General features: G+C 47.4%; 1 protein-coding gene across 6 annotated transcripts in view; it reads right to left on the reverse strand.

The window, feature by feature from the left end:
* Positions 1-25,958, reverse strand: part of LOC143767394 (uncharacterized) — a 170,645-nt gene that overhangs the window by 79,707 nt on the left and 64,980 nt on the right. For 3 of the 6 annotated variants that reach the window (XM_077255702.1, XM_077255703.1, XM_077255704.1), the window contains exons 2-4: positions 12,387-12,495; positions 12,212-12,309; positions 4,051-4,144 (exon numbers count right to left, since the gene is read on the reverse strand). In XM_077255702.1, the coding sequence (XP_077111817.1) occupies positions 4,051-4,144; positions 12,212-12,309; positions 12,387-12,495 (301 nt within the window). Of the gene's footprint in view, positions 1-4,050; positions 4,145-12,211; positions 12,310-12,386; positions 12,663-25,958 lie in introns of all 6 variants that reach the window. The other 3 variants (XM_077255705.1, XM_077255706.1, XM_077255700.1) reach the window with 2 other exon arrangements.

Here is a 25,958-nt window from a genome sequence, read left to right on the forward strand (position 1 = left end):
AAAAATAAAAAATTCTCTGCAGACTTCTTTTCTCTCCTTTCTTCTGCCAATTATTTTAACTCTTGTCCGGCCAAACTGTCATGGTTCTCAATGGCAAGAGACCGTAGTAAGCATACAAAAGGACTAGCTCTTGGAAGATGGGAACTCGAGCTGACTGTGAGCTAAACCTACCGCACAACTAACAGTGGCCGGGTAGCGTGCCTACGTTTTATCCCTAGACGCCCAGCGCCAGCCGGAGAACTGACTGACCCTAGCAGAGGAAAATACAGACCTGGCTTACCTCTAGAGAAATTTTCCCCAAAAGGCAGACAGTAGCCCCCACATATATTGTCGGTGATTTTAGAGGAAAATGACATACGAAGTATGAAGATAGGTTTAGCAAATTGAGGTCCGCTTACTAGATAGTAGGAAGACAGAAAAGGGAACTTCACAGTCAGCTGAAAACCCTTTCAATACACCATCCTGAAATTACTTTAAGACTCTAATATCAACTCATGACACCAGAGTGGCAATTTCAGCTCACAAGAGCTTCCAGCCTCAGAAATATTCAAAAACAGAGAACTGGAACAAAAATGCAAAACAATCTTAGGACTACAAGTCCAACTTAGCTGATAGTAGTCTAGGAGCAGGAACATGCAACAGAAAGGCTTCTGGTAACATTGTTGGCTGGCATAGAAATGACTGAGGAGCAAGGCTAAATAGAAACTCCCACATCCTGATGGAAACAGGTGAACAGAGGAGATGAAGCACACAAGTTCAGTACCACCAGTAACCACCGGGGGAGCCCAGAAACCAAATTCACAACAGCTGGGACAGGCAAACCTGTTTAAAATAGCTGGATTTTCACTATGTACTATGAAAAGGATCTGACTATTCTGCAGCGTCAACAAGCAAATGGAGAAAAAAAAGGGGGCTCTGAAATGCTTTGGAATAAAATAATCAGGATTAAGATGCAAAAAAAAAAAAAAAAATTCCTGGTCACTCATAACCGGGGCTATGTATATACGGTCAATATATACAAAGAGCTGACAAGGTTCCTCTGAGTGTGTACGGTCAATATATGTAACAGGCAGCAGCAGACAGTAATGGAATGGACCCTCTTGATGTATGCAATGAAGTATGCCACATAAAGTGCCTGCCTGCTACTGATATCTACACTCACTGGCCACTTTATTAGGTACACCTGTCCAACTTCTTGTTAACACTTAATTTCTAATCAGCCAATCACATGGCGGCAACTCAGTGCATTTAGGCATGTAGACATGGTCAAGACAATCTCCTGCAGTTCAAACCGAGCATCAGTATGGGGAAGAAAGGTGATTTGAGTGCCTTTGAACGTGGCATGGTTGTTGGTGCCAGAAGGGCTGGTCTGAGTATTTCAGAAACTGCTGATCTACTGGGATTTTCACGCACAACCATCTCTAGGGTTTACTGAGAATGGTCCGAAAAAGAAAAAAAATCCAGTGAGCGGCAGTTCTGTGGGCGGAAATGCCTTGTTGATGCCAGAGGTCAGAGGAGAATGGGCAGACTGGTTCGAGCTGATAGAAAGGCAACAGTGACTCAAATCGCCACCCGTTACAACCAAGGTAGGCCTAAGAGCATCTCTGAACGCACAGTGCGTTAAACTTTGAGGCAGATGGGCTACAGCAGCAGAAGACCACACTGGGTACCACTCCTTTCAGCTAAGAACAGGAAACTGAGGCTACAATTTGTACAAACTCATCGAAATTGGACAGTAGAAGATTGGAAAAACGTTGCTTGGTCTGATGAGTCTCGATTTCTGCTGCGACATTCGGATGGTAGGGTCAGAATTTGGCGTAAACAACATGAAAGCATGGATCCATCCTGCCTTGTATGGAGCATCTTTGGGATGTGCAGCCGACAAATCTGCGGCAACTGTGTGATGCCATCATGTCAATATGGACCAAAATCTCTGAGGAATGCTTCCAGCACCTTGTTGAATCTATGCCACGAAGAATTGAGGCAGTTCTGAAGGCAAAAGGGGGTCCAACCCGTTACTAGCATGGTGTACCTAATAAAGTGGCCGGTGAGTGTATATACCCACAGACATTCCCTGCCTGCCTAGCACTGCAATCTATATACCCTGTAATTAGTCCTTAGAAGGACTGTTGATTAAGCTGGATTTGTGTATTCTATTATGGTATACCCACACTAACTTATACACCCCCAAATCTGACCCTCTCCAGCCAGCAAATCTCCCTACACTGTCCGATTCCGGAGGTGACTGTGCTGAGCAGGGCGGTGTCAGGTCTGATATAGACCTGTTGATGCTGTCTGGCCAACCAATCACTGTAATGCCACAACCAACATGGCTGCGGCATTACAGTGTGTGGCAGACAACCACTGCATGTTGATTGGCACTCTAAAGAGCGCCAAACAGAGAGGGGACCTGAGCTCCCGCTGAATAATCCCGGAAATGCTCAGCGCTTGCCAAGCACCACGAGTACAGCGATGCTTGGGCGAGTAACGAGCATTACCGAGTATGCTCGCTCATCGCTAGACCTCAGTAATGGCACAAAAAAAAGTGCTGGAAGGTCATTTTCACAGCTACACTGGACACTACCTAGCTAAACTATCTGAGTAAGAAACAACCGCCAAGCTAACTAGCTAAAATCCAGCTGCCAACAGAGCCAGCATCAGGTTAGAGTGTCAAAATGGCGCCAAGACAAGATGTCTGGTCTATATATGGAGAGGTACATGTAATTTCAGCAGCCAATGACACAAGCAGTTGTGCCAGGACATTGTGGATGTTTCCTGCGCCCTGAATGGCTAGCCACAATGGGCACACAAAGTTATAAAGCTCCACTGAGCTCTGCCAACCCCCTCCCGTCATCATACACCACCATTATCATAGCCAAAGTGCTCAAGATGCTTTACCGGCAATTTTTTTCGAATGTTTCCGATTTTATAACATTTTGCTCGGGCTTCCGATCACGAATCCGAATGTGCCATATTCGTGCTGATTTTGTTTGGTGATCGTTTTTCAAACGAATTCGCTCATCACTAATCATGTACTTATCACCTCTGAGCGGTCTCATCACACCAGATGCCATCGCAGTAGATTCTATGGCGTCCAATAAACACGATCACCCAGTCAGTCCTAGTTTTCCCGACATTATTTATTACTAATAATTTGCAAAGTTATTACTTTTTGGGGGGGACAGAATATCTTTTACCTCTTGGTTTTCTAACAGTTGTAAGTCTCATATTGCAGAGCTTCTTGCCCTCACTTCATCTTTCATCTGGTTCTCAGTTGTATACAGTTTGTTTCAGGGTTTCAGAGTGAACTCTGGATTATTACAAGCCAACATCGATCTTCAATCAAAGGCCAAACTGAATGAGTCAATCCATCTGGAAACAAGAGCTGGCGCAACTCAAGATACATGGAAAAGGTCACTAATGGGATACTCCATTATTTCTTGTGTCTTCTCTTCAGCCACTAACTGTAAATTGTTTCTCTAGGAGCTCCTCTGTTACTTTGGAGTTCAATATAAATCAAAATAATAGAATGCAGCACACTTACATTACCGATCCCCTAAAGCTTTTCCTCCAATGTTGCCCAGGTACCTTGTTAATATCTGCATTTCATCTTCTGATTGGAACAACATGTCACTGACCACTCTACAGCGGTAAGCAATACTTCTTTGCTGCTGCCAGATATTATCTTGGCCTACTGCTATTACTTTTATTTTTTGTGGTTTTCTGTATGCGACAATGTAATGCTGTTTATTTTAATATATGGAAATAAATGCTAAGTTTTAACTAGGCGGAGGGAAGCATTGGTAACATGTTTGCCTAAAAGGAAAATGTAATTAAAGTGTCTCCTGTGGCCTGTGATTGGGTGCAGAAACCACATTTGTGGTCATCAACCATGGATTTTATTTTTCCTTGTTGTAGGTAGACGACATTTCAACTTTACCAATACAAATACATACGAAACAAGTTTTCAAAACTTGTGTCAACGCAATTGTAGCATCCAGTGGCTCAAAAGAATATGTGATATCTGTGAAGTTCACTATTACTACTCACCTGTGCTGTCATCTGGAGGAATCTCCTCATTATTACTCTGCTCATCACCCCACATATATGTCGCTACAGTATCAATAAGGGTCAGATCTTCATCCTGAAACAAATATTGTAAAAGTCAAAGACAGATGGAGAAGTCACATCTATGATCAGCTCTAATCCTGTCATCTCCATCATTCTCATTACACCAGTATAAAACATATTACTGGTGGACAGGGCCGTATTTGGTCTTCATGCTGCCTTAGGAACTTTTCGTGGCCGCGCCCCTTACTGATGTCACACACTGAGTCTGTGCACACGACATCTATATAAGGCAGGTCTACTCTGTAAAATGCATTAAAAATCGATAATTAAACACTAAAAGAATGAACGTCTGCACTTGCTGCGCACAGGTTCAGTCTTTTGAGCATTTTTTTATTTTTAACACCTTCAGCTTTTCAAAGTCATCAAGAGATTAAAATAGGTGACCTAACCATTGCTTCATTGAGGAGAGGCCTAATGATATAGAGACATGCTGTCTGCTCCTTTACCCTCCTCTTTACTGAAGGTGTTCAAAGGGAAGCCAAGAGCAGAGAGGTAGCAGGCATCAGAGCGAACCTGCAGCCACATTGTGTGCACCCACACTGACACTTGGAGCGCACTGCTGCACTCAACTCATCCAGTGTCGCTGGTTTCACACTTGCGTTTTTCTTCAAATCAGGCAAAATCAGGTTTTTCAGCCAAATCTTGATCCTTTCAGAATCCATTTTTTTTTGCCCATTCACTTTAATGGTGTCAGGTAGAATCCAGTTACTTCAAGTTGCTTCCTTACACCATTAAAGGGAACCTGTCACCCCGTTTTTTCCGTATGAGATAAAAATACTGTTAAATAGGGCCTGAGCTGTGCATTACAACAGTGTATTTTGTGGACCCCGATTCCCCACCTATGCTGCCAAAATACGTTACCAAAGTAGCCGTTTTCGCCTGTCAATCTGGCTGGTCTGGTCAAAAGGGCGTGGTGTCTTCCCCCAGATCTTGCTTAGTTTTCCGTTGGTGGCGTAGTGGTTTGCGCATGCCCAAGGTCCCGAATCCACTGCACAGGGGAGTGAAAACAGCGCGATGTGTGCTATTTCATTGGTGATCGGTGGGGGCGGCCATCTTCCTTTGGCCGCGCGTGCGCAGAAGCGGCGCTCTGCTGGCCGCGGCTTCAGGAAAATGGCCGCGGGATGCCGCGCATGCGCAGATGGAGATCGCGGAGTCCATTTTCCTGAAGCCGAGATGCGAATTCTGCTTCAGGAAAATGGCCGCCGCGATCTCCATCTGCGCACGCGCGGCATCCCGCGGCCATTTTCCTGAAGATGCGGCCAGCAGAGCGCTCCATCTGCGCACGCGTGGCCAAAGGAAGATGGCCGCCCCCACCGATCAACAGGGAAATAACGCACATCGCACTCTTTTCACTCCCCTGTGCAGTGGATTCGGGACCTTGGGCATGCGCAAACCACTACGCCACCAACGGAAAACTAAGCAAGATCTGGGGGAAGACACCACGCCCTTTTGACCAGACCAGCCTGATTGACAGGCGAAAACGGCTACTTTGGTAACGTATTTTGGCAGCATAGGTGGGGAATCGGGGTCCACAAAATACACTGTTGTAATGCACAGCTCAGGACCTATTTAACAGTATTTTTATCTCATACGGAAAAAATGGGGTGACAGGTGCCCTTTAAAGTGAAAGGACAAAAAAAATGGATCTTGAAAGAATCAGGATTTGGCTGAAAAACCTGATTTTGCTTGACTTGAAAAAAAAAAAACACAAGTGTGAAACCAGCCTCAGTGAGTAAGCGCAGACTTGCAAGCTGATTTTAGATAGCACTCACTTTTACCAACGGAGCGCTGACAATAAAGACAAGCTTTAGTGTACAAATATTTGAGTGCTGCAAAACACCCTCATTTGCATATTAAATAAAGTAGATAAAAATTTATAGCGCCAATAAAAACTATTCTATAGGAATGACCCCCTAATCCCCATTCTAAAGCGTCAGCCTCCCACAAATCCCCAGCCTGCATAGCACCAGCCTCCCCTGTTCACCAGTTTATAGCAGCAGCCTCACCTGTTCACCAGTATACAGTACATAGCAGCACCAGCCTCCTCTGCTCACCAGCATACAGCAGCTCCAGCCTCCCCTGTCACCAGTATACAACAGCACCAGCCTCCCCTGTCACCAGTATATAGCAGTACCAGCCTCCCTTGCTCACCAGTATACAGCAGCACCAGCCTCCCCATCTTGCGCTCAAGTGCTCTGGTGTCCTCCTCACATGCACAGACGCTGCAGCACCTCGGATGCAGGTACCTCTCTGACCCCGGAAGTTGTGGCACCACTACTTCCATGGTCAGTCAGCTCCCTGCATCAAGGGGAATATGTAGATGCACCCCTGCCCCCTCCTCCCCAGAAAAAAAACTGATTTCCTGGATTATCTAACGGAGGGGAGGTTAAAAAAAAATAAAATAAAAAATGTTCTTCTCTGTCTTGGTGCCACCCCCTGCAGCCCGGTGCCCTAGGCACGTGCCCTCCAGTGCCTTGTGGCAAATACAGCCCTGCTGGTAGATAAAGCAAGACTTAGCACAAGATCTTCACAGCCGTCTACATGTCATGAGTGTCATGCCCACAGTTGGTGCACATGGTTAGTGGAGCCACTGCAAAGTGGATACTAGGAGCTCCTGATGGTTAAGACAGACTGGGCTGCAGGAAGCCAGCAGGTAATATTTCTGGGCAGACTTCAGTACTGCAGCTGCCGATCTCAAGTGGCCGGGTTCACTGGACAAGGAGACTTGACTGGAGTCACTGCCGTGCAGGATTCGAAGACAGGCAGACAAATTGGATCTTGAAGATAGTGTCTTGTTCACACTCTCAGTTATTGGGAACAGTTTGGTAGCTGGCCACACCAGGACCAGGGACTATGGATTCAGTACTGGCAGCCACCAGGACCAGGGGTCCAGTTCAGGTACCGCCAACGTGGTTTTAGGATTCGGATATGGATACTACCAAATCGGCTACAGAATAAAGAACACACTACACTAAACTAATGGAACGACAAGGGAAAGGGAATAATTATAACAGACTAAGGATGGGGGATGTGAAAACGTACAGCTGCACACACCAACCCACAGGGCACCTCCCTATTGGGGAGGGTTCCTTTTAGACAAGATGCCTCCCAGCTATTGGCTGGAGGCATTTTACTACCTACGTCTTTAAGAGCAGGGAAGCACGCACACTAGGTGTGCTGCTGGGAAGTGCACTCACACAGAAGACAGGGTGCACACAGATGTGAAAGCAACAATGTAGCGCCCCCACTGCCGCAGGGCCGAGGGGTACCCGGTACCGGGCCTCTGAGTCTCTGCTTCTGGGGTTGTCACGGCGGCTAGGCCCCGGTCCGTGACCCTGCCGTGGGGCGCACAGTGAATGATAGGTGTGGATGTTGGTGGTGCAGTTGTGGGGGTGCAGGTCGCGGTAAATAACGAGGACACCAGGTTGCAGTCTCTTTACCTCTTTACTGGAGATCTCTGAGTCCTCAGTCCAGAATATGGTTCACCAGGCTGCGCAAGTCCGGCCGGTCCAATGGCACCTACAGAGTTCACTTCACAGGTGGAAATCGGTGCCTTCCTTCTTAGCGCTATGTGTTGTAGTCCTTCCCTGCTATGCTTACGGAAAGTACCCCACAACCGTTGTGTCTGTTTCTCGTGTTCCCTCACAACTCGATTAACTGATCTTCTGCTAATCTTCCGTCCCTTCCTGATGTTACAGTTAGAACGGCACCCGTTTGTCGGGTAGGCCTGGAGTTCTTCCGGGACCCTAGAGACGCCCCTCTCCCGCAATTGCCTCCCAAGACTTCATAGGTGATTTAGGTGAGACAGCCCGCCTGAGACTGACTGTCCTGCCGCTGTTTAGAGTATTGCTTGAAGCTCTCTAATGAAATACTCCCTCGGCGTTCCGGCCACCGGTAATGCGCCTCAGTAGGGTGTTGCTCCGGTCTTACAGCATGACCCCTACTGGTATTCTCCTATTGCTTGATCTCGTTTCTCACTCAGCACAATCTATCTCGCTTCTAGTCCTTTCTTGGGTCCCGCCGCTTCCCGGAGCTGGCGCGGACCCGTTACGTTCTTTTTCAATGCCAAGCCTCTGTCAGGATCCCACCCCTGACAGAGACCCTACTGTCTCTTCCTCCACAACACCCTCTGCCACCAGGTGTTGCTTCGTTCAATCCAGTCAGCTTTCTCTCCTAACTTCCTGCCTGACCCCCAGTTTACCCACTATGGTGGGGAGTGGCCTAATGAATAGAACCCTTAGCTCCCCCCGGAGGCCCAGCTGTGAAATCTATTGGTGTCTGTGATACCTGATCAGATGAACTCCTTCAGTGCCATCGGACGCACCGTAGCTCCCCATAGTGGCGGAGCCACAGTACTGCAACGACCAGGACTCTGGGGCGCTGCACTCCCCCCTGGTTAAACACAGTACTCCGGGACTGGGAAGAAAACAACAATACAAGTTAGCAAAAAGACATACAGTTTCGTTGAGTGTAATAACAATAAGTATACTTGAACAGAGCTTCCCTTTATGGGAGGTGAGGACACTTAAACGTTACAAACATGGTTAACCTTATAAATTACAGGTTATAAATAACTCCTGTTACCCAACCGGGTATTCTACTAAGTGCAAAATTGTTGAACAATAATTTAACTTTGCCTTTAAGGACATACACTCTTTATCCACTAAAGACCTTCCTATAATCACATTATAAGGTATTTTAACTTTTACATTCTCCTACTTTGGATCTGCAGGACCGCCTGTCCTATCGGCACCAGACCTACTGCCTCTCCTTTCTATTACAGGACCGCCCCGTTCAGCCAGGGCCTACTGCCTTTTCAACTACTATACACAGTATAGAACATAACATTACTTTCAGTTTTAAGAGCACTGAGCCATCTCTACATGACTCCTATGAGGACTCAGGGTTTACCTTCTATCCTAACTATCTATCAACATTATCAAGCATTTTCTTCTGAACATTAAGCCTTCTCATTATCTTTCTTTCTATCATGCATGCTGGACTCCACGTCTATCCCTACGGGTCCACTGCATCCTTCTTCTATCTTTCACCTTTTTACTTCTCAGAGCACATCATCAGTATTTCTTCACATTTAACTCATTAAGCACATATAACTTTTCTCGTACAACATTATCATCACTTTTCTCTTCATCAACGTTATTGCTACTTGTCTTAAGCAATATTACTATCAAAATGCGGCAAATGAACATCCCCTTTAAGAGGGGATCAAGTCTTTCTGAGGTAGTTCGTCTTCTCAGACTACCAGTCCATGCTCAGCAAAGGTTCCAGTGCGGTATCTTCGCAAAGAGTCTTTAAATAAAACCAGTAGGGAGCGCCTTTAATAAGGTGCAAACTATTTACAAAAAGTTCGGATCATGCACTGTTCATGATTTCACAGTTTTTGAAGTAACGTAGAAAAATAGAAAATAACCAAAAACAATAGGGATCCCGGGTCAACAAAGGGATCCCTTTAGGAGTTTACCCGGAGCGGGTTTAGCAGGACAACATGAAAGCAGTAAAACAGTAACTATTTACAAGTAAGAAAGAACAGTAAAATCTTACTGTGGTGGTCTCCGATCTGGCCTCACCAGGCCAACGGATCGCACTGGTGAGCCAGGAAGCGGTTCCGGTCCCAGCAGTGATAAAATCCCTCGCCAGGAGGCCCTTCTCACTGGCAGGTGCACACGTTCCTCCGGGGCACGGTGAGGCCGGGCTTCTCGAGGTTCCGCGGGGCCGGGCTCGGCTGCTTTCCCCACGGGATCATCTTCTTCCGGTGTTCCGGCAGCAGCCTGGAGGGCAATGCATCGCTGCACGCCTCGCGCCATCCATCCAGCCTCTCCCGTAGCCCTCCTCCATCTGGTGTAAGTCACCGCATCACCTGGCTCCAGGTCGCGGGGAAATCTTCCGCTGCAGGGCTCCACCTCCTCCCGATCCACATGAATTTGTAGCGGCTCCCCGATTTCCTGGATAACCCCGCGCCCATATCGGGGGTTGAAGGAGACCACTACACCCCAGTGGGACAGCGGGATCTCCGGAGCTCTGACCAAGTCAATCGATGCTGCAGGCTGGGGCCGGTTCCGCCATGCTGTCATCAGACGCCGCAGATGTTCGGCGTCCGGCAAGATCTTCAGGTCCGGCGTCTGTAGCGTACCTTCAGCCGCGGCCAGGCGGGAAGGAACAGGGGACACTGGGGACAAACGGATCTCCGTGGGCTGGCCTAGCCGAGTAAGCACGCGGGCATCAGCCTCCAGCCGGCGGGCTAGCTGTCGGGCCTCGGCTGCAGCCACACACTCCTCAGACAGCGGCAAAGGGGGTCGGCCCATCGGTGGTTCCGTAAGGGTCAGATCCCGCAGCGTCGGCGCTTCTGGGGCTGTGTCGGGTTGCGCAGCCTCAGGCCGGATCGGGTCAGTCCCACGCGGGGTTCCTGGTGTCGCCATCTTTGCCTTCTCTCCAATGTCCTCTTCCCGCGGTCTCTTTCGTGGGCGGCCCCGTCTCCATGGTCTCCACCCTCCAAACAGGATCAGGAGGCGGACCTCGGCCGTTGACGGACACGTCCTCAGGACCAGGAAATGTTTAGACTGGGCGGCCATTGCCCTTCGCGCTCTCTAGCTTGTCTACGCCCACTTCACGCCCCTCTTCTTCTCCTGCACTCTCCTCAGCGCTGCAATGGCGGCGGATTTTGGCGGCAAGTGGCGCAGCACACAGTCTTTGCAATAAAGTACAGTCCAAGCACAGTACATCACAGTTCCAAGGCACACATGACCTGATTCTTCAGGCTTAAGTAGATCCTGTTCGTGACGCCAAGTTGTAGCGCCCCCACTGCCGCAGGGCCGAGGGGTACCCGGTACCGGGCCTCTGAGTCTCTGCTTCTGGGGTTGTCACGGCGGCTAGGCCCCGGTCCGTGACCCTGCCGTGGGGCGCACAGTGAATGATAGGTGTGGATGTTGGTGGTGCAGTTGTGGGGGTGCAGGTCGCGGTAAATAACGAGGACACCAGGTTGCAGTCTCTTTACCTCTTTACTGGAGATCTCTGAGTCCTCAGTCCAGAATATGGTTCACCAGGCTGCGCAAGTCCGGCCGGTCCAATGGCACCTACAGAGTTCACTTCACAGGTGGAAATCGGTGCCTTCCTTCTTAGCGCTATGTGTTGTAGTCCTTCCCTGCTATGCTTACGGAAAGTACCCCACAACCGTTGTGTCTGTTTCTCGTGTTCCCTCACAACTCGATTAACTGATCTTCTGCTAATCTTCCGTCCCTTCCTGATGTTACAGTTAGAACGGCACCCGTTTGTCGGGTAGGCCTGGAGTTCTTCCGGGACCCTAGAGACGCCCCTCTCCCGCAATTGCCTCCCAAGACTTCATAGGTGATTTAGGTGAGACAGCCCGCCTGAGACTGACTGTCCTGCCGCTGTTTAGAGTATTGCTTGAAGCTCTCTAATGAAATACTCCCTCGGCGTTCCGGCCACCGGTAATGCGCCTCAGTAGGGTGTTGCTCCGGTCTTACAGCATGACCCCTACTGGTATTCTCCTATTGCTTGATCTCGTTTCTCACTCAGCACAATCTATCTCGCTTCTAGTCCTTTCTTGGGTCCCGCCGCTTCCCGGAGCTGGCGCGGACCCGTTACGTGCTTTTTCAATGCCAAGCCTCTGTCAGGATCCCACCCCTGAAAGAGACCCTACTGTCTCTTCCTCCACAACACCCTCTGCCACTAGGTGTTGCTTCGTTCAATCCAGTCAGCTTTCTCTCCTAACTTCCTGCCTGACCCCCAGTTTACCCACTATGGTGGGGAGTGGCCTAATGAATAGAACCCTTAGCTCCCCCCGGAGGCCCAGCTGTGAAATCTATTGGTGTCTGTGATACCTGATCAGATGAACTCCTTCAGTGCCATCGGACGCACCGTAGCTCCCCATTGTGGCGGAGCCACAGTACTGCAACGACCAGGACTCTGGGGCGCTGCACTAACGCATCCACAGCAGTGAGCATGTCGGCATTCCTGCATGGGAGGGGAAGGGGAACCATGCAGGGTTGTCGGCATTAGCATTACAATATGGGAGATTTAATGGCACCTTCTTTTCATCTACCTGATGATCCTGAGGAACATTGGGATTCTCTTGATTATAGTCCTGATGAACAAGAGGATGGGGACATCTCTCTGGTGTTGTCCTCTCACTGGATTGAACTGGAGGAAACATACAGGGGCTGAATTCATTCTTTACATACAGATAATTATAGGCCGTGTGTATTTAGTCCTATTACCTGGTGATGCGAGGGGCTGGGGAGCCAAGTATATATGTCTGAATTCATCTAAATACTCCCACTCGTCCATGGAGAAATAGACGGTGACACCTTGACACCTTATAGGAACCTGACAGAAACAATAATAAGGATGATGTAATGTGACATCATAAAAATCTCTCACCTCTCCAGTAAGCCAGAAGAGGATCTCTATGGTGAGGTGTAATATCCTCTCCACTATCTTGTCCCTGTCCCTATCCATCATTGATGAGTCTTAAAGGAAAAATTTGTAGGAACCTGAAAAAAAACAGAAAGTAAAATCATACAAAACCTTGGGAAACCTTTGATGAGATATTAGAAGCGAATCTAGGTTTTCCTGCACTCAGGGCAAAAATTCAGCTTGGTGCCCCCTCCAATACACAGGTTAAGCAGTTTGAGGAATTGTCATTTGACCGCTCATATATGATTTTGATACTTGGTCATGTGTCAATGAGCTGGGTTTCTTAATTCTCACAATGTTCAGTAAAATACTGCAGACGCTGCTTTGTTGATAAAAGCAGGAAGAGCAGCAAATCAGCACAAGACCAGAAGTATGAAAATCACGTGTGGTCACATGATGACCGCTGGTATTGGTAAGCAAAGCCAAATCCTGACAGACTCTATATTTCAAACTGTTAGGATTTGCATGCTACAGTGATGAATTTTATAATTAGTGCTCATAGCATAAATACAGATGTAGTTATCTTTACTTGTCAGATGAAAATACGTCATGAATATATCCATGTATCACAATATCTGACAACTTATGGATTGTTACATGCGTACAGGATCAGCACCAATAAAACAGGAATACAGCACCAGAACCACCATCAGTACATGAATACATAACATAGCCTAACACAGTGATCAATTGTAATTTAACATCTAAGTATAATTAACTTCTTCACCCCGAAGCCTGTTTTCTATTTCCTGACTAGCCAATCCAGCATAGTCAACTATTATTAAAACATAACTTTTACTCACTTATAGTTAAAATTGGTACCAGACAACAAACAATAACTACATATACATATATATATATATATATATATATATATATATATATATATATATATATATATATATATATATATATATATATATATATATATATATATATATATATATAGTGCTCATAAATACCAGTGCACATAAAAAAAGGTTTGGTGTCACCCAATTACTGAGTCCTATTTCCTGAGATCAGGCTTGCGTTTTTTTGACCCAACTGAGAGCATTTCAGGGGGAGAATACTGGGATCTGACTTCCCTGTCGTGCCCGCTGTAAGAGACTCCCGCCCTAACAAGGGCAGTACCCGAGTGTGGAACTGCCTTCAAATACCCATGGAACATATGGCCTCCCTGGGTGTTGTGTATATCGCTTCCCAACGCGTTTCCCCCCCTGTTCAGGGGGTTCGTCAGGGGAAGTAAATCAAATTAGTAGTCTCCTGCAGTGGCTAGTAAGACCCTTCTCTGTATTACGTGTCTCTCTTTGAGGGTATGCTATCTCTGAGAGAGATATGAGCGATATACACAACACCCAGGGAGGCCATATGTTCCATGGGTATTTGAAGGCAGTTCCACACTCGGGTAAAATTTGGCGAAGTGAAAGTAGGAATTAGTCCTACCGGTAATTTGGTTTCCAGTAGTCCATCTTGACAGCACCACCAGGAGGTTGTCCTTCATATCCTTGATAGGGACAGGAAACACAGAAGAGGTTAAACAGCCCCTCCCCACCTCCACCCCTCAGTGTCTTTTCCAAGTACCACACCAGGATGGATGGGACTCTATTTTATTAAATTTCCATTACAAAATGTTTATATCACATCAGAAAGGAAATATACGGGAGGGAATATAAGGAGTGCTGTCAGGATGGACTCCTGGAAACCAAATTACAGGTAGGACTAATTCCTACGGCCCTGCAAATTTCATCCATGGAGGCCCCTGCACTCTCTGCCCAAAAAGCCGAGACTGCTCTCAGTGAGTGAGCTTTAAGGCCTTCCAGTGGAATTTTTCCTGCCGAGGTATATGCTGTGGAAATGGCTAGTTTTATCCACCTAGCTAGGGTGACTTTTGATGCCTTCTTCCCCCTATTTTTCCCTACCATCTGGACAAAAAGATTTCAATCTAGCCTCCAACCTTCTGTGAGTTTATGTATTTTAGGACTGTCCTTTTAACATAAATCAACCTAGGTCCAAAAAATATGCCAATGGGCACTTCAAATAAATACAACCACCAAGTCCCACATGAATACATGTTAGGGACAAAGAAGCGATCCCACACTTTATAAAATCAAATGTAAAGCCAAAAAAGGACAATAAACAACAAAGAGTAAAAAAGCAAGATTGGCGTGCGTGTCATTGAGCGTTGCTAGGAAGGGAGAAGGAAGAGGTGGGATGGACATGCGCCGAATCACCTGAGAGTCACCAACCATTTTGATAGGTTAGCGCTCATAAAAACAAGGTTGCCCCTCACCCTGACACGCCCCCGGAAGAAGCTGGCGGCGAAAAACGCGTCGGGGTGAGGGGACGCCAGATCTAAACCACACACCAGGTAAATATCCATCTTTATCCTCTAACATTGGATTGTCTTTAATATAACCACTAACACCAGGGGAAGCTTATTAGTACATGAATAGAGTGGAGACCATGCAGTGACTTATACAAGACAGGTCTCCGTTTTCCTGGGTATTATATTATATTATATTAGGTTTGGAATACAATTTAAAATCACGGATGAGAATACATTGAGGTTCGGACATATGTCCGGTTGGAGTTAAAAGGTGTGGAAAAATCCTGGATTCTTGTCTATTGAATGACTAATGGTACAAAGTCTCATCTAATGTTGATTGATAGCTGGACAACCTATTTTTGTTTTGAATTGTTAATCATGTGTGGGGAATTCTTTCTATCATAGTAATCTGGCGTCTCCTAGACGGTATTTTTGCTTTTTTACTCTATGTTGTTTATTGCCCTTTTTTGGCTTTATTAAAAATACATTTGATTTTATAAAGTGTGGGATCACTTCTTTGTCCCTAGTGCAGCGCCCCAGAGTCCTGGTCGTTGCAGTATTGTCGCTCTTCCACTAGGGGGAGTGATGGTACTAAAGGAGTTCACCTGACCAGGTATCACAGACACACTACACTTCACACCCCGGCCACCAGGGAGAGCAAAAGGTTCTATCTATTAGGCCACTCCTCACACTCGGGTAAAACTGGGGGTTGGATAGGAAGTTAGTCAGAAAGCTGCCTGGGTGAGACCCAGAGAAGACCTGTCAGGCAGACAGGGAGAGAAAAGGAGGAACATCTGAGCTGCAGACAGAGGTCCCCGTCAGGGGTGGGATCCTGACAGAGACATAGCAAGAGATAGAACGTTACGGAGCTGCGCCTGCACCTCATTGCGGCAGCATCCTAAGAAAGGACAAGAAGCGAAGTATATTGTGGAGAAATGAGAAATGAGATCACAGCACAATGAGATAATACCGGGAGGAGTCTTGCCTTACGACCGGCAACATCCTTCTGAGGTGCGTAGCCAGTGGCCGGAACACCAAGGGAGTAATTGGCTCTACGCATTACTTCGAAACACGGCAGGACAGTTAATTCCAAGTTGGCTGCCCAACCTTTAACCTAATGAAGACAACGGAGGCAAATTGTGGGAGAGGGGCGTCTCTAGGGTCCCTATAAAATAGCTCCAGGCCTACCCCGTCATACGGGTCGTCCTAGCCATACCATCTGGGGGACGGAGAGAGAACATCAGAAATATACACGAGAGTTGTGAGGACTATCCCGTGGTGCTCAGCAGGGAGGTACTACAACACACAGGCGCTAGTAGGAAGGCTCCTGATTTCCACCTGCAAAGGGAACTCTGGATGTGCCTTTGGACCGGCCGGACTTGTGCCTGCCCTGTGAACCTTTGTGTCCTCGTTATTCATTGCGCCTTACAACATCCACCATTACCACCTACTCTTCAAGGGAAGCCCTGGGGACATACTTCACCTGTGGGAAGGTATGACATCTAGCTGCCATTCCATCACCCCAGCGGACCTCTAGCAGCGTCGGTCACCCTGACCGAACACCACAGGTGGCGTCATGAACACTTGACAAACTACACCTTTTTAATTGGGCCACGAACCGGGTCGGGCCACCGTGACATCCCCAGAACTGAGACAGAGGGACCCGGTACAGAGTACCCCACTGCCCTGCGCCTGGGGGCGATCCAACAACATGTATTGATGTGGGACTTGGTGGTTGTCCTTTTAACATCTAAAAAGTGGAGTGCGCGTTCTTTTTTGTTTTTATGGTCCTGACAGAAGGTGGGCAATATTATTTCCTGGCTCCTATGAAAGTTAGTTACCACTTTTGGGAGGAAGGACGGATCTAGTTTAAGAATCATACAGTCTTCCTGGAACTTTAGGTATGGGTGTTTTATGGAAAGGGCTTGAATTTCCCGTATAGGTCTGGCTGAGGTTATTGCCACCAGAAACACTGTTTTAAGTGTCACCGATCTGAGATCGGTCTGGTCTAGGGGTTCGTAAGGATTTCCCCATAAATTATTCAGGACTAAAATTTAGGTCCCAAGGAGGGACGGTACTATGTATTGTAGGTCTACCCATAGAATGTAAGTCTGCAAGGACAGGGTCCTCTCCCCTCTGTACCAGTCTGTCACTGTAAACTTGTTTACTGTAAACGATATTTATAACCCTGTATGTAACCCCTTTCTCATGTACAGCACCATGGAATTAATGGTGCTATATAAATAAATAATAATAATAATAATAATAATACGTTGAGTGGCTCTAATAAACCTTACCACCCAAGGGTATTCTGCCAGAGGGTAATCAAAGAAGGAGCTCAGAGCCGAGATTTGTACTTTTAGCGTATTGGGCTTTAGACCTTTGTCAAAGCCAGCCTGAAGAAAATCTAAGATTTGCGGAATATCAGGTTCTTGTTTAAGGGGTATTGGGCCTGTACAATATGAACATAATCTCTTCCAGACTTTAAGATATATGGCTGAAGTGACTGGCTTTCTACTCATTTGTAAGGTAGATATGACTGACTGAGAGGCCTTTCGATTTTAGAATTTCTTTCTCAGGATCCAGGCTGAAAGCCGTAGGAACTCTAGATTGTGATGAACAAGAGGGCCCTGTGTCCGGAGGTTTCGTTGTAGTGGTAGAAGAATTGGATCTTCTAACGCCATCTGTTTCAGTACTGGGAACCAGCTCCTCCTGGACCAGTATGGCACTATTAGAATAACCGTCGTCTGACTCTCTGGAATCTTCCGTAAAACTCTCGGAATTAAGGGCAGTGGAGGGAAGGCATATGCCAGTTCCATATCCCAATCCTGGGCTAAGGCGTCCACTGCTGTCAGGTTGTCTCCTGGATTCAGCAAAAAGAAGCATCTTGTTTTTGAGTTTATCCTTGAAGCGAATAAATCTATCTCTGGGAAGCCCCAGGCATTGGTAAGATGTAAAAAGACTTCTTGATTTAAGGCCCACTCTGTGGGTTGGATTTTCTTCCTGCTGAGAAAATCTGCTAATTAGTTCCTTTCGCCTTTTAATTGTACTGCCGTCAAGGATCTTATGTCGATTTTTGCCCAGGACAATATTATGTTTGCTAGGTCTTGAAGATGACGATGTCTGGGACCTCCTTGATGTAGGATGAAGGAGACTGTAGTTGAATTGTCGGAGAATATTCTGACGTGAAGGTTGTTGAGCTGTTGCTGAGACCTGCTCAGCACTTCCCAGACTGCTCTGAGTTCTCTGAAATTTGATTAGCTGTTTCGTATCCATGAGGGCCATGTTCTCTGAAGGCAACAACCGTCTATGTGAGCTCCCCAGCCACTGAGATTTGTGTCTGTAGTTATATTTATGCATGGTGACATCCTCCAGGGTCTGCCTTGCTGCAGATTTGAGATGTTGATCCACCAGGACAGGGAGCGTCTTCCTTCTTCGGTTAAGGACATTTTGTCATCCAATGACGCTTCTTTTCCATCCCATCTGGAGAGTATGTCCCGCTGTAATCCCCTTGAGTGAAACTGGCTCCACTGGACACTTGGAATGCATGAGATCATCAGGCCTAGAAGTCTCATGGCCTTCCTGATAGTGGTGTTCTGTCTTTTCTCCAACATCTGAGCTTCCCGTGAGGCAGCAAGTTGTTTGTGAGCTGGAAGAAATGAACATTACTCTTTCTCTGAGTCCAGAAGGACCCCCGAGAAGGTTTTCCTTTTTTCTGCTTCTAGACTTGACTTTTTTAGGTTTATTACCTAACCCAGGGTTTCTAGAAGCGACATACTGTCTTTTAGAGACTGTTCCTTCTGCCGCCGAGAGTCTGCCACTAACAGCAGGTCGTCCAGGTACGGCACTATAAAGATATTTTTTGCCCGTAGAAGGCCATTGCTTTTGCCATGAGTTTTGTAAAAATTCTCAGTGCTGAAGAGAGTCCGAATGGTAGACACTGGAACTGGAAATGAAGAATCTTCCATTGGTCTTTTATAGCGAACCTGAGGCATTTCTGGTGTAGGGGATGAATGGGCACATGATAATATGCACTTTTGAGATCTATTGTACACATTACATAATCCTTCTTTATTAATGTTATGACAGATCTGATGGTCTCCATTTTGAAGCGTCTGTAAAGAACCCACTTGTTCAGAGGTTTTAGGTTTATAATGGTCCGGTATTCACCTCCTGGCTTTTTTATAGAAAAGAAACTGGAATAATGGCCCTGGTAGTGCTCTGATAGAGGTACCGGAATTATGGCTTCTACTCGTATGAGTTCCTGTATATCATCTAAGAGTCTCTGATGGACCTCTGAGGATTGGCTTCGGGTCAGGCAATATCTTCTGCAGGGTATCTGAGTAAATTTTATTCTGTATCCCTGAGAGTCTGTTTGGGGTATCCAACGGTTTTGGGTAATACTCTGCCATCCTTCCAGAAACCGTTGAAGTCTTCCTCCGTCCGATGCGCTTGATGTCATTGTTTACCTGACCCGGTCCCTTGGCCAAGAAAGGAGCCTTTACCCTTGCCTCCTTTAGGGTAGCTCCACCTTCCGGTTTTACCCTTGCCACTATAATCCTGCCTTGGATTATATCGGGGCCTACAAAAAACTGGCATTTTCTTTTGTTTCTGTTCTGGAAAGCCCTTCTTATCTGATGCTTTGTCCAGTAGATCATCCAATACTGGGCCAAATACATGGAGACCAGAGAATGGAATTGAGCAAAGTTTATTTTTAGATTGCATGTCCCCTGACCATGATCTTAACCATACGGCACGTCTTGCAGCATTAGATACTGCATTACCCATGGCTGCAAAACGGACTGACTCCGCCAAGGCATCCGCCATGAAATCAGTTGCCATCTTTAACAGTGGTAAGGATTTTAAAATTTCTTCTCGGGGAGTTTTATTCTTTATTTGATTTGAGTTTCCCACTCCTCAACTCAGATACACATTGATCTGGCTACTGAGGTTGCAGCTACATTCGCTTTCATAATTGCTGCTGATGCTTCCCATGATTTTTTAAAGGAGGTCCTCCGCTCTTTTGTCCATCGGGTCTTTAAGGCCTGAGGAATCTTCAAATGGAATGGCTGTTTTCTTTGACACTCTGGCCACTGGTATGTAAATTTTCAGAACCGTCTCCCATGTCTTAGTATCCTCAGGGTTAAAAGGGAAGTCGGAATTTAAAGTCCTTCGGGACTATAAGCTTTTTACCCACATCTTCCCATTCTTCTAATATCATTGCTGATATGTGATTATTCATGGGAAATACCCTATCTCTTCAGGCCCTTAGTCCTCCAAACATCTCGTCCTGGACTGTCATTGGCTCCGTCGATTCTTCCACCTTCATGCTGTTTCGGACTGCCTGTAACAGGGTGTCCGTGTCTTCAGAAGAAAACAAGTATCTTTTCCGATCGCCAGAAAGAAGTGCAGAGGAGGCTTCACCTTCCGCTGAGTAAAAACTAACCACCAGAGCTAAAGACCTAACTCCAAAAGATATAAAATGGCAAGGATAAACATATTATCACAATAGTACTTTATTTATAATGGTATTAACATATTTATAAGTGCACATGTTGGAAAAATATATAAAAACAAATGACAAGGATAAAATCACCAATAATATATAAAGACCTAAATAGGTATAAGTGCACCAAAAACAAGGAAGGGTTAATCTCAGGACTCCTATTACAAATCAGGAAGAGTAATAAAATATAGTGTACCACAAGTGCTAAAAAGATAATAAAAAAAAAATATATAATATAAAGAGGACATATAACACCAAAAAACCTTGGAGTTAAATTAAATGGCCCATAATATAAGTAGATCATATGGCAAAATGCCATACAAAAAAGTGCAATGTGCAAACATGTGGCAAAGAAACCAAGGTACAAACTGTGCAAAATAGCAATATGTAAACAGGGGAGTGGAAGGGGAGATTTATAACGAAGTTCCTGTACCTTAATGGCATCACCGAATCCAACCAATGCGCACCCCGATGCGCGTTTCGGATATAAAATCCTTCATCCTGAGTAGTGTTGAGCATTCAGATACCGCAAGTATCGGGTATCGGCCGATACTTGCGGTATCGGAATTCCGATACTTGCCGCGTATCGGATACCGGAATCGGAAGTTCCCAGATTCAAACTGCACAAATTCAGCCAATGAGAATGATTCCAAGTGTGGGCACATCCTGTTCAGCATGGAGGGCATGAAACTACTGGCATGGCTGTGATTGGCTGCTGAAATGATGTCATGATGCAGTTTAAAAGTCGCTGGCGCCATTTTGCACTCACTCTGCTGTGAATTCAGTTAGTGACAGGACGCTGTTTGCTGACTGAGGGCCAGTTTACAGATAGCGATTTGCTTCTTTGTGCTTTTCAAAGGCTAATTTAGCAACCGCTGTGTTCACCTACTATTCACCTTGCTTTTGCCTTGTAGCGCTGTTTTCACAGCGATCTGCAAGGTCTGTGTGTGTGTGTGAGTGCAGCCCACGCTCTAGTCTGAGTGCAGCCACATAGGCCATCCATAGCTGGTTGTATTCAGTTCAGGGAGGGTGGTTCATTGCCTCATACTGTTCTTTTTTTTTTTTTCCAAGTAGTGTAGTCTGCTGCTAATTTTTTCAAAAAATTCCTATTAGTGTCTTTCCACCCGTCTCCAGCTAATTTGTGGAAAAAAAACAACATACGATAACGTAGAGGAGGGTTTTTGGGCCTTGCAGCGCCGTTTACGGCTGTCTGCACGGTCTCCGTGTGACTGCAGCTCGCCCTGTAGTCTGTGAGCAGCCATAGCCTGGTTGTCTCCAGCTCAGGGTTCTTCACTGCGTCATACCGCAAAATCAATTTTCCTTTTATTTTAAGTAGTGCAGGCTGCTGCACATTTTTTCAAAAAATTCCTATTAGTGTCTTTCCACCCGTCTCCAGCTAACTTGTGGAAAAACACTACATAGGATAACGTAGAGGAGGGTTTTTGGGCCTTGCAGCGCCGTTTACGGCTGTCTGCACGGTCTCCGTGTGACTGCAGCTCTCTCTGTTGTCAGTTCAGTCCCCAAAAAATAAATAATAAAGTTCACCAAACACACCAGTGACACCACTTTACATTTGTGTAGGCCACATTAGCTCATATTAAAGTCTAGTTCACACTTTAGAAAATTAGTGTTTCTTATACCTGTTAGGAGTTGTTCAGGAATAAGCACACAAAGCCTTTAGTACTTTTCTGCTTATCTTTATCAGTCAACCAAGATGAAGAAGGCAGTGAGTAAGGCACGTGGGCGCGGAGCAGGGAGAGGACGTGGGGATTCTGTGCCTGCTGCGGGCACCGGTGACTCCTCAGCACCCAGTTTCACCAGGGAACAGTCGTTCATGCGCAGCTTTGTCGCAGAGCGCCGTACACCGCTGCTGCGTGAAGAACAAATTGAAGCCGTTGTCGGATGGATGGCAGCTAATGCATCGACTTCAATTAGTGCCACATCCTCTCAGACACAGAGCACTGGAGAGCAGCCATCTGTCTCTTCACCACCTGCCAAATTGCCCAGGCAGACAGAGAGCCCAGGACAGGAGCCGTCTCTACTTCTGTTCTCTGAATCTCTTGGCTTGGAAACAGGGGGCCAGCCAAGCAGCATTGGAGAAATGGAAGAAGAGGCAGGGTGCAGTGATGCCAAACAGCTTTTTCTCTCTTCCTCTGAAGAGGCGGGTGGGCCAGTGCTTCCGGTCACCACATCGCAGGCCGCATCCGCTGATGATGACACTCAGGTGCCACTTTCTGGTGCGTGCTCTGCTGCTGAGACTACCCAGGAGGAGCAGTTTGGGGCAGAGGGTAGTGTAGATGATGAGGTCCTTGACCCATCTTGGCGTGAGGGACAGGAAGGTGGTGGGAGCAGCTCTGAGGAAGAGATTCCCCGTACGGCCCAAAGAGGGAGAGGGAGGGGGAAGACTGCAGATCCTGCAGCCTCCGCTTTGGCACCCGTTAGGAGCATGTCTCTTCCAAAAGCCAAAAAGGGCGCTCCCAAGACTTGCAGTGTCTGGTCCTTTTTTGACACAGTTGCAGATGACATTTGCTATGTCAAATGCAAGGTGTGTCATCACAAAGTAAAAAGAGGTCGAAATGTCAGCAACCTCAATAGCTCCAACATGTGGAAACATGTACGCAACAGGCACGCGGCGGAGTTACAAAAACACACTGAAGAGCTAGGCCAAACAACAGCGGCAGCTACCACCTCTTCAGCTCGTGTTGCCTCTTCCTCCAGCTCACACGCAGCTGGTTCGGCTTCCTCCCAGGATCGCCGTGGAAGAACCTCTGGCCCTGTTGTCCAGAGACCCGCTGTAATTCCACCAGCAGCACCACGTTCCCAGTCATCCACACACTCCCAGCCCAGTGTACAGCCATCGGTAGTACAGGCATGGGAGAAAAGGCGGCCTTTCTCGTCAAACCACCCACGAGCACAGTCTCTGACTGCAGGCATTGCCAAACTTCTGTCACTGGAAATGCTGTCATTCAGGCTGGTGGAGACTGACAGCTTCCGTGACTTGATGTCATTGGCAGTCCCACAGTACAATGTGCCCAGCCGCTTTTACTTCAGCAGGCAAGCCATCCCTGCCCTGCACAAGCATGTGGAGGGACACATAAAACACGCGCTACTGAATGCCGTCAGTAGCAAGGTCCACCTCACCACCGATGCGTGGACCAGTCAACATGGACAGGGGCGATACCTTTCCCTCACTGCCCATTGGGTTAATGTCGTTGAGCCGGGTACAGATCGTGCGAGTGGCGCAGGACGTGTCCTGCCCACTCCAAGGATTGCAGGAATCCATTCTGTACGCATTGACTCCTCCTCTTACACCAGTTCCTCAGAATCATCGCTGCAGGAGCCGTCACAGTCCACCTCCACATGGACCCGTGATGAACGTGTACCTGTTACGACCGACATGAGCACAGCCGTGGCCAAACGTCAACAGGCCGTTTTGAAATTAATTTCTTTGGGGAATCGAAGCCACACAGCACAGGAGCTCTGGAATGCCATCAAGCAGGAGAGCGATGTGTGGTTTGTGCCAGCGAATCTCCAGCCAGGCATGGTAGTGTGTGATAATGGCCGAAATCTGGTGGCAGCTCTGGGCCTCGGCAACCTCACTCACATCCCATGTCTGGCACATGTGCTCAATTTGGTCGTGCAGAGTTTTTTGAGGGACTATCCGGATCTTGATGCACTGCTGCACAATGTCCGCCTAGAGTGTGCTCACTTGCGGCGTTCCAGCACGGCAAAAGCGCGCATTGCGGCTCTGCAGCGCCGACACCGCCTGCCGGAACATCGCATCATATGTGACCTACCTACCAGGTGAAATTCCACGTTACATATGTTGGAGCGGTTGTGTGAGCAGCAGCAAGCTGTAATGGAGTACCAGCTGCATCAGGCGCAAAGAAGTCGCACTCCGCGCCGTTCTGACTTCACAGCCACAGAGTGGGCCACTATGAAGGACGTCTGCCAGGTTTTGCGTCCCTTCGATTATTCCACGCGGATGGCGAGTGCAGATGATGCACTAGTCAGCATGACTGTCCCCCTTATCTGCCTGCTTGAAAAATCACTGCAAGCGCTAAGGGATGATGTTGTGGAAGAGGTGGAGGATGAGGATTCACCATTTCCATCATCTTCTGGACAGTCAGCGCCACGTGGTTCCTCACAAACGCGTAGGCAGGGGACAGTTTGTGAGGAGGATGAGGAGGAGTCAATGGAGGAGGAAGACATCCATCCAGAGGAGGGAGTTACACAATTGTCCAGTACTCAGTGTGTACAGCGAGGGTGGGGTGATGACGAGCGGGCAGAGATCACGCCTCCAGCAGGGGACAGCGTTTCTTGGGCAGTTGGCAGTCTGCAGCACATGGTGGATTACATGCTGCAGTGCCTGAGAAACGACCGCCGCATCGCCCACATTCTCAACATGTCTGATTATTGGGTGTTCACCCTCCTCGATCCTCGCTACCGGGACAACGTAGAAAGCCTCATCACACCGTTGAACCGGGAGCGAAAAATGCGGGAGTACCAAGACACACTGGTGAATTCCATCATCTTCTCCATTCCAACTGAGAGAAGTGCTGCTAGTGCATTACAAAGCAGCTCAGTGCGTCCAGGTAGTGGTGGAGGCTCTGCACAAAGAGGGAGCAGAAGCAGTGCCTCTGCCCAAGGCAAGACCAGTATGGCCGAACTGTGGCACAGTTTTCTGTGCCCGCCACAAAAGTCTACACCATCACAGACGGCTCCAGTCAGCAGGAGGCAACGGTTCCGTCAGATGGTGACAGACTACATGTCTTGCCCTCTTGCTGTACTCCCAGACGGCTCTTCCCCTTTCAAGTTTTGGGTCTCAAAGCTGGATACATGGCCAGAGCTAAGCCAGTATGCATTGGAGGTGCTGGCTTGCCCTGCGGCTAGTGTATTATCGGAACGCGTCTTTAGTGCTGCAGGTGGTGTACTAACTGACCGTCGCATGCGACTATCCTCCGATAACGTTGACCGGCTTACTTTCCTGAAAATGAACAAGGCCTGGATCTCGTAGGAATTTGCCACTCCTCTTCCTGATTAAATAATTAGGTGACTGTCTACGTTATCCAGGTCTCCTGTTGTGTTCATCTTTCTACCACCTGAACTTAAATTCCTGGGCTCCAACACCGCCAGTTGAGGCTCAGAAGTGCCGTCTGCACAGTCAAAACATACGACCCAGTGTTATTGGGTTTCAGTAACGTCAGCTGATCCCCAGCTGTGTAGCCGGCAATGTGTCCTGCGACCGTCACGCTGACACAACAACTGAAATGTAAGGGAACCTGTCCCCCCCCCAAGGCGTTTGTTACTGAAGGAGCCACCTTGTGCAGCAGTAATGCTGCACAAGGAAAAGGTAGCTATTTTTGTTTAGCTCCTTGCACACGCAGAACTTAACACTTATAAAATGTGTCCACTGATACCGTAAAACCGTCCCGGAGGTGGGACTTTCCTTCGTAATGTGACGCAGCACAGCCGTCATTCTTACCCCCCCGGCGCGGTGCGCCGGCTGCTCAGCGTTGTTTGATTCCATCCCAGAGCCTG

This window comes from Ranitomeya variabilis, chromosome 4, assembly GCF_051348905.1.
Source record: "Ranitomeya variabilis isolate aRanVar5 chromosome 4, aRanVar5.hap1, whole genome shotgun sequence".
NCBI classification, from domain to species: domain Eukaryota; kingdom Metazoa; phylum Chordata; class Amphibia; order Anura; family Dendrobatidae; genus Ranitomeya; species Ranitomeya variabilis.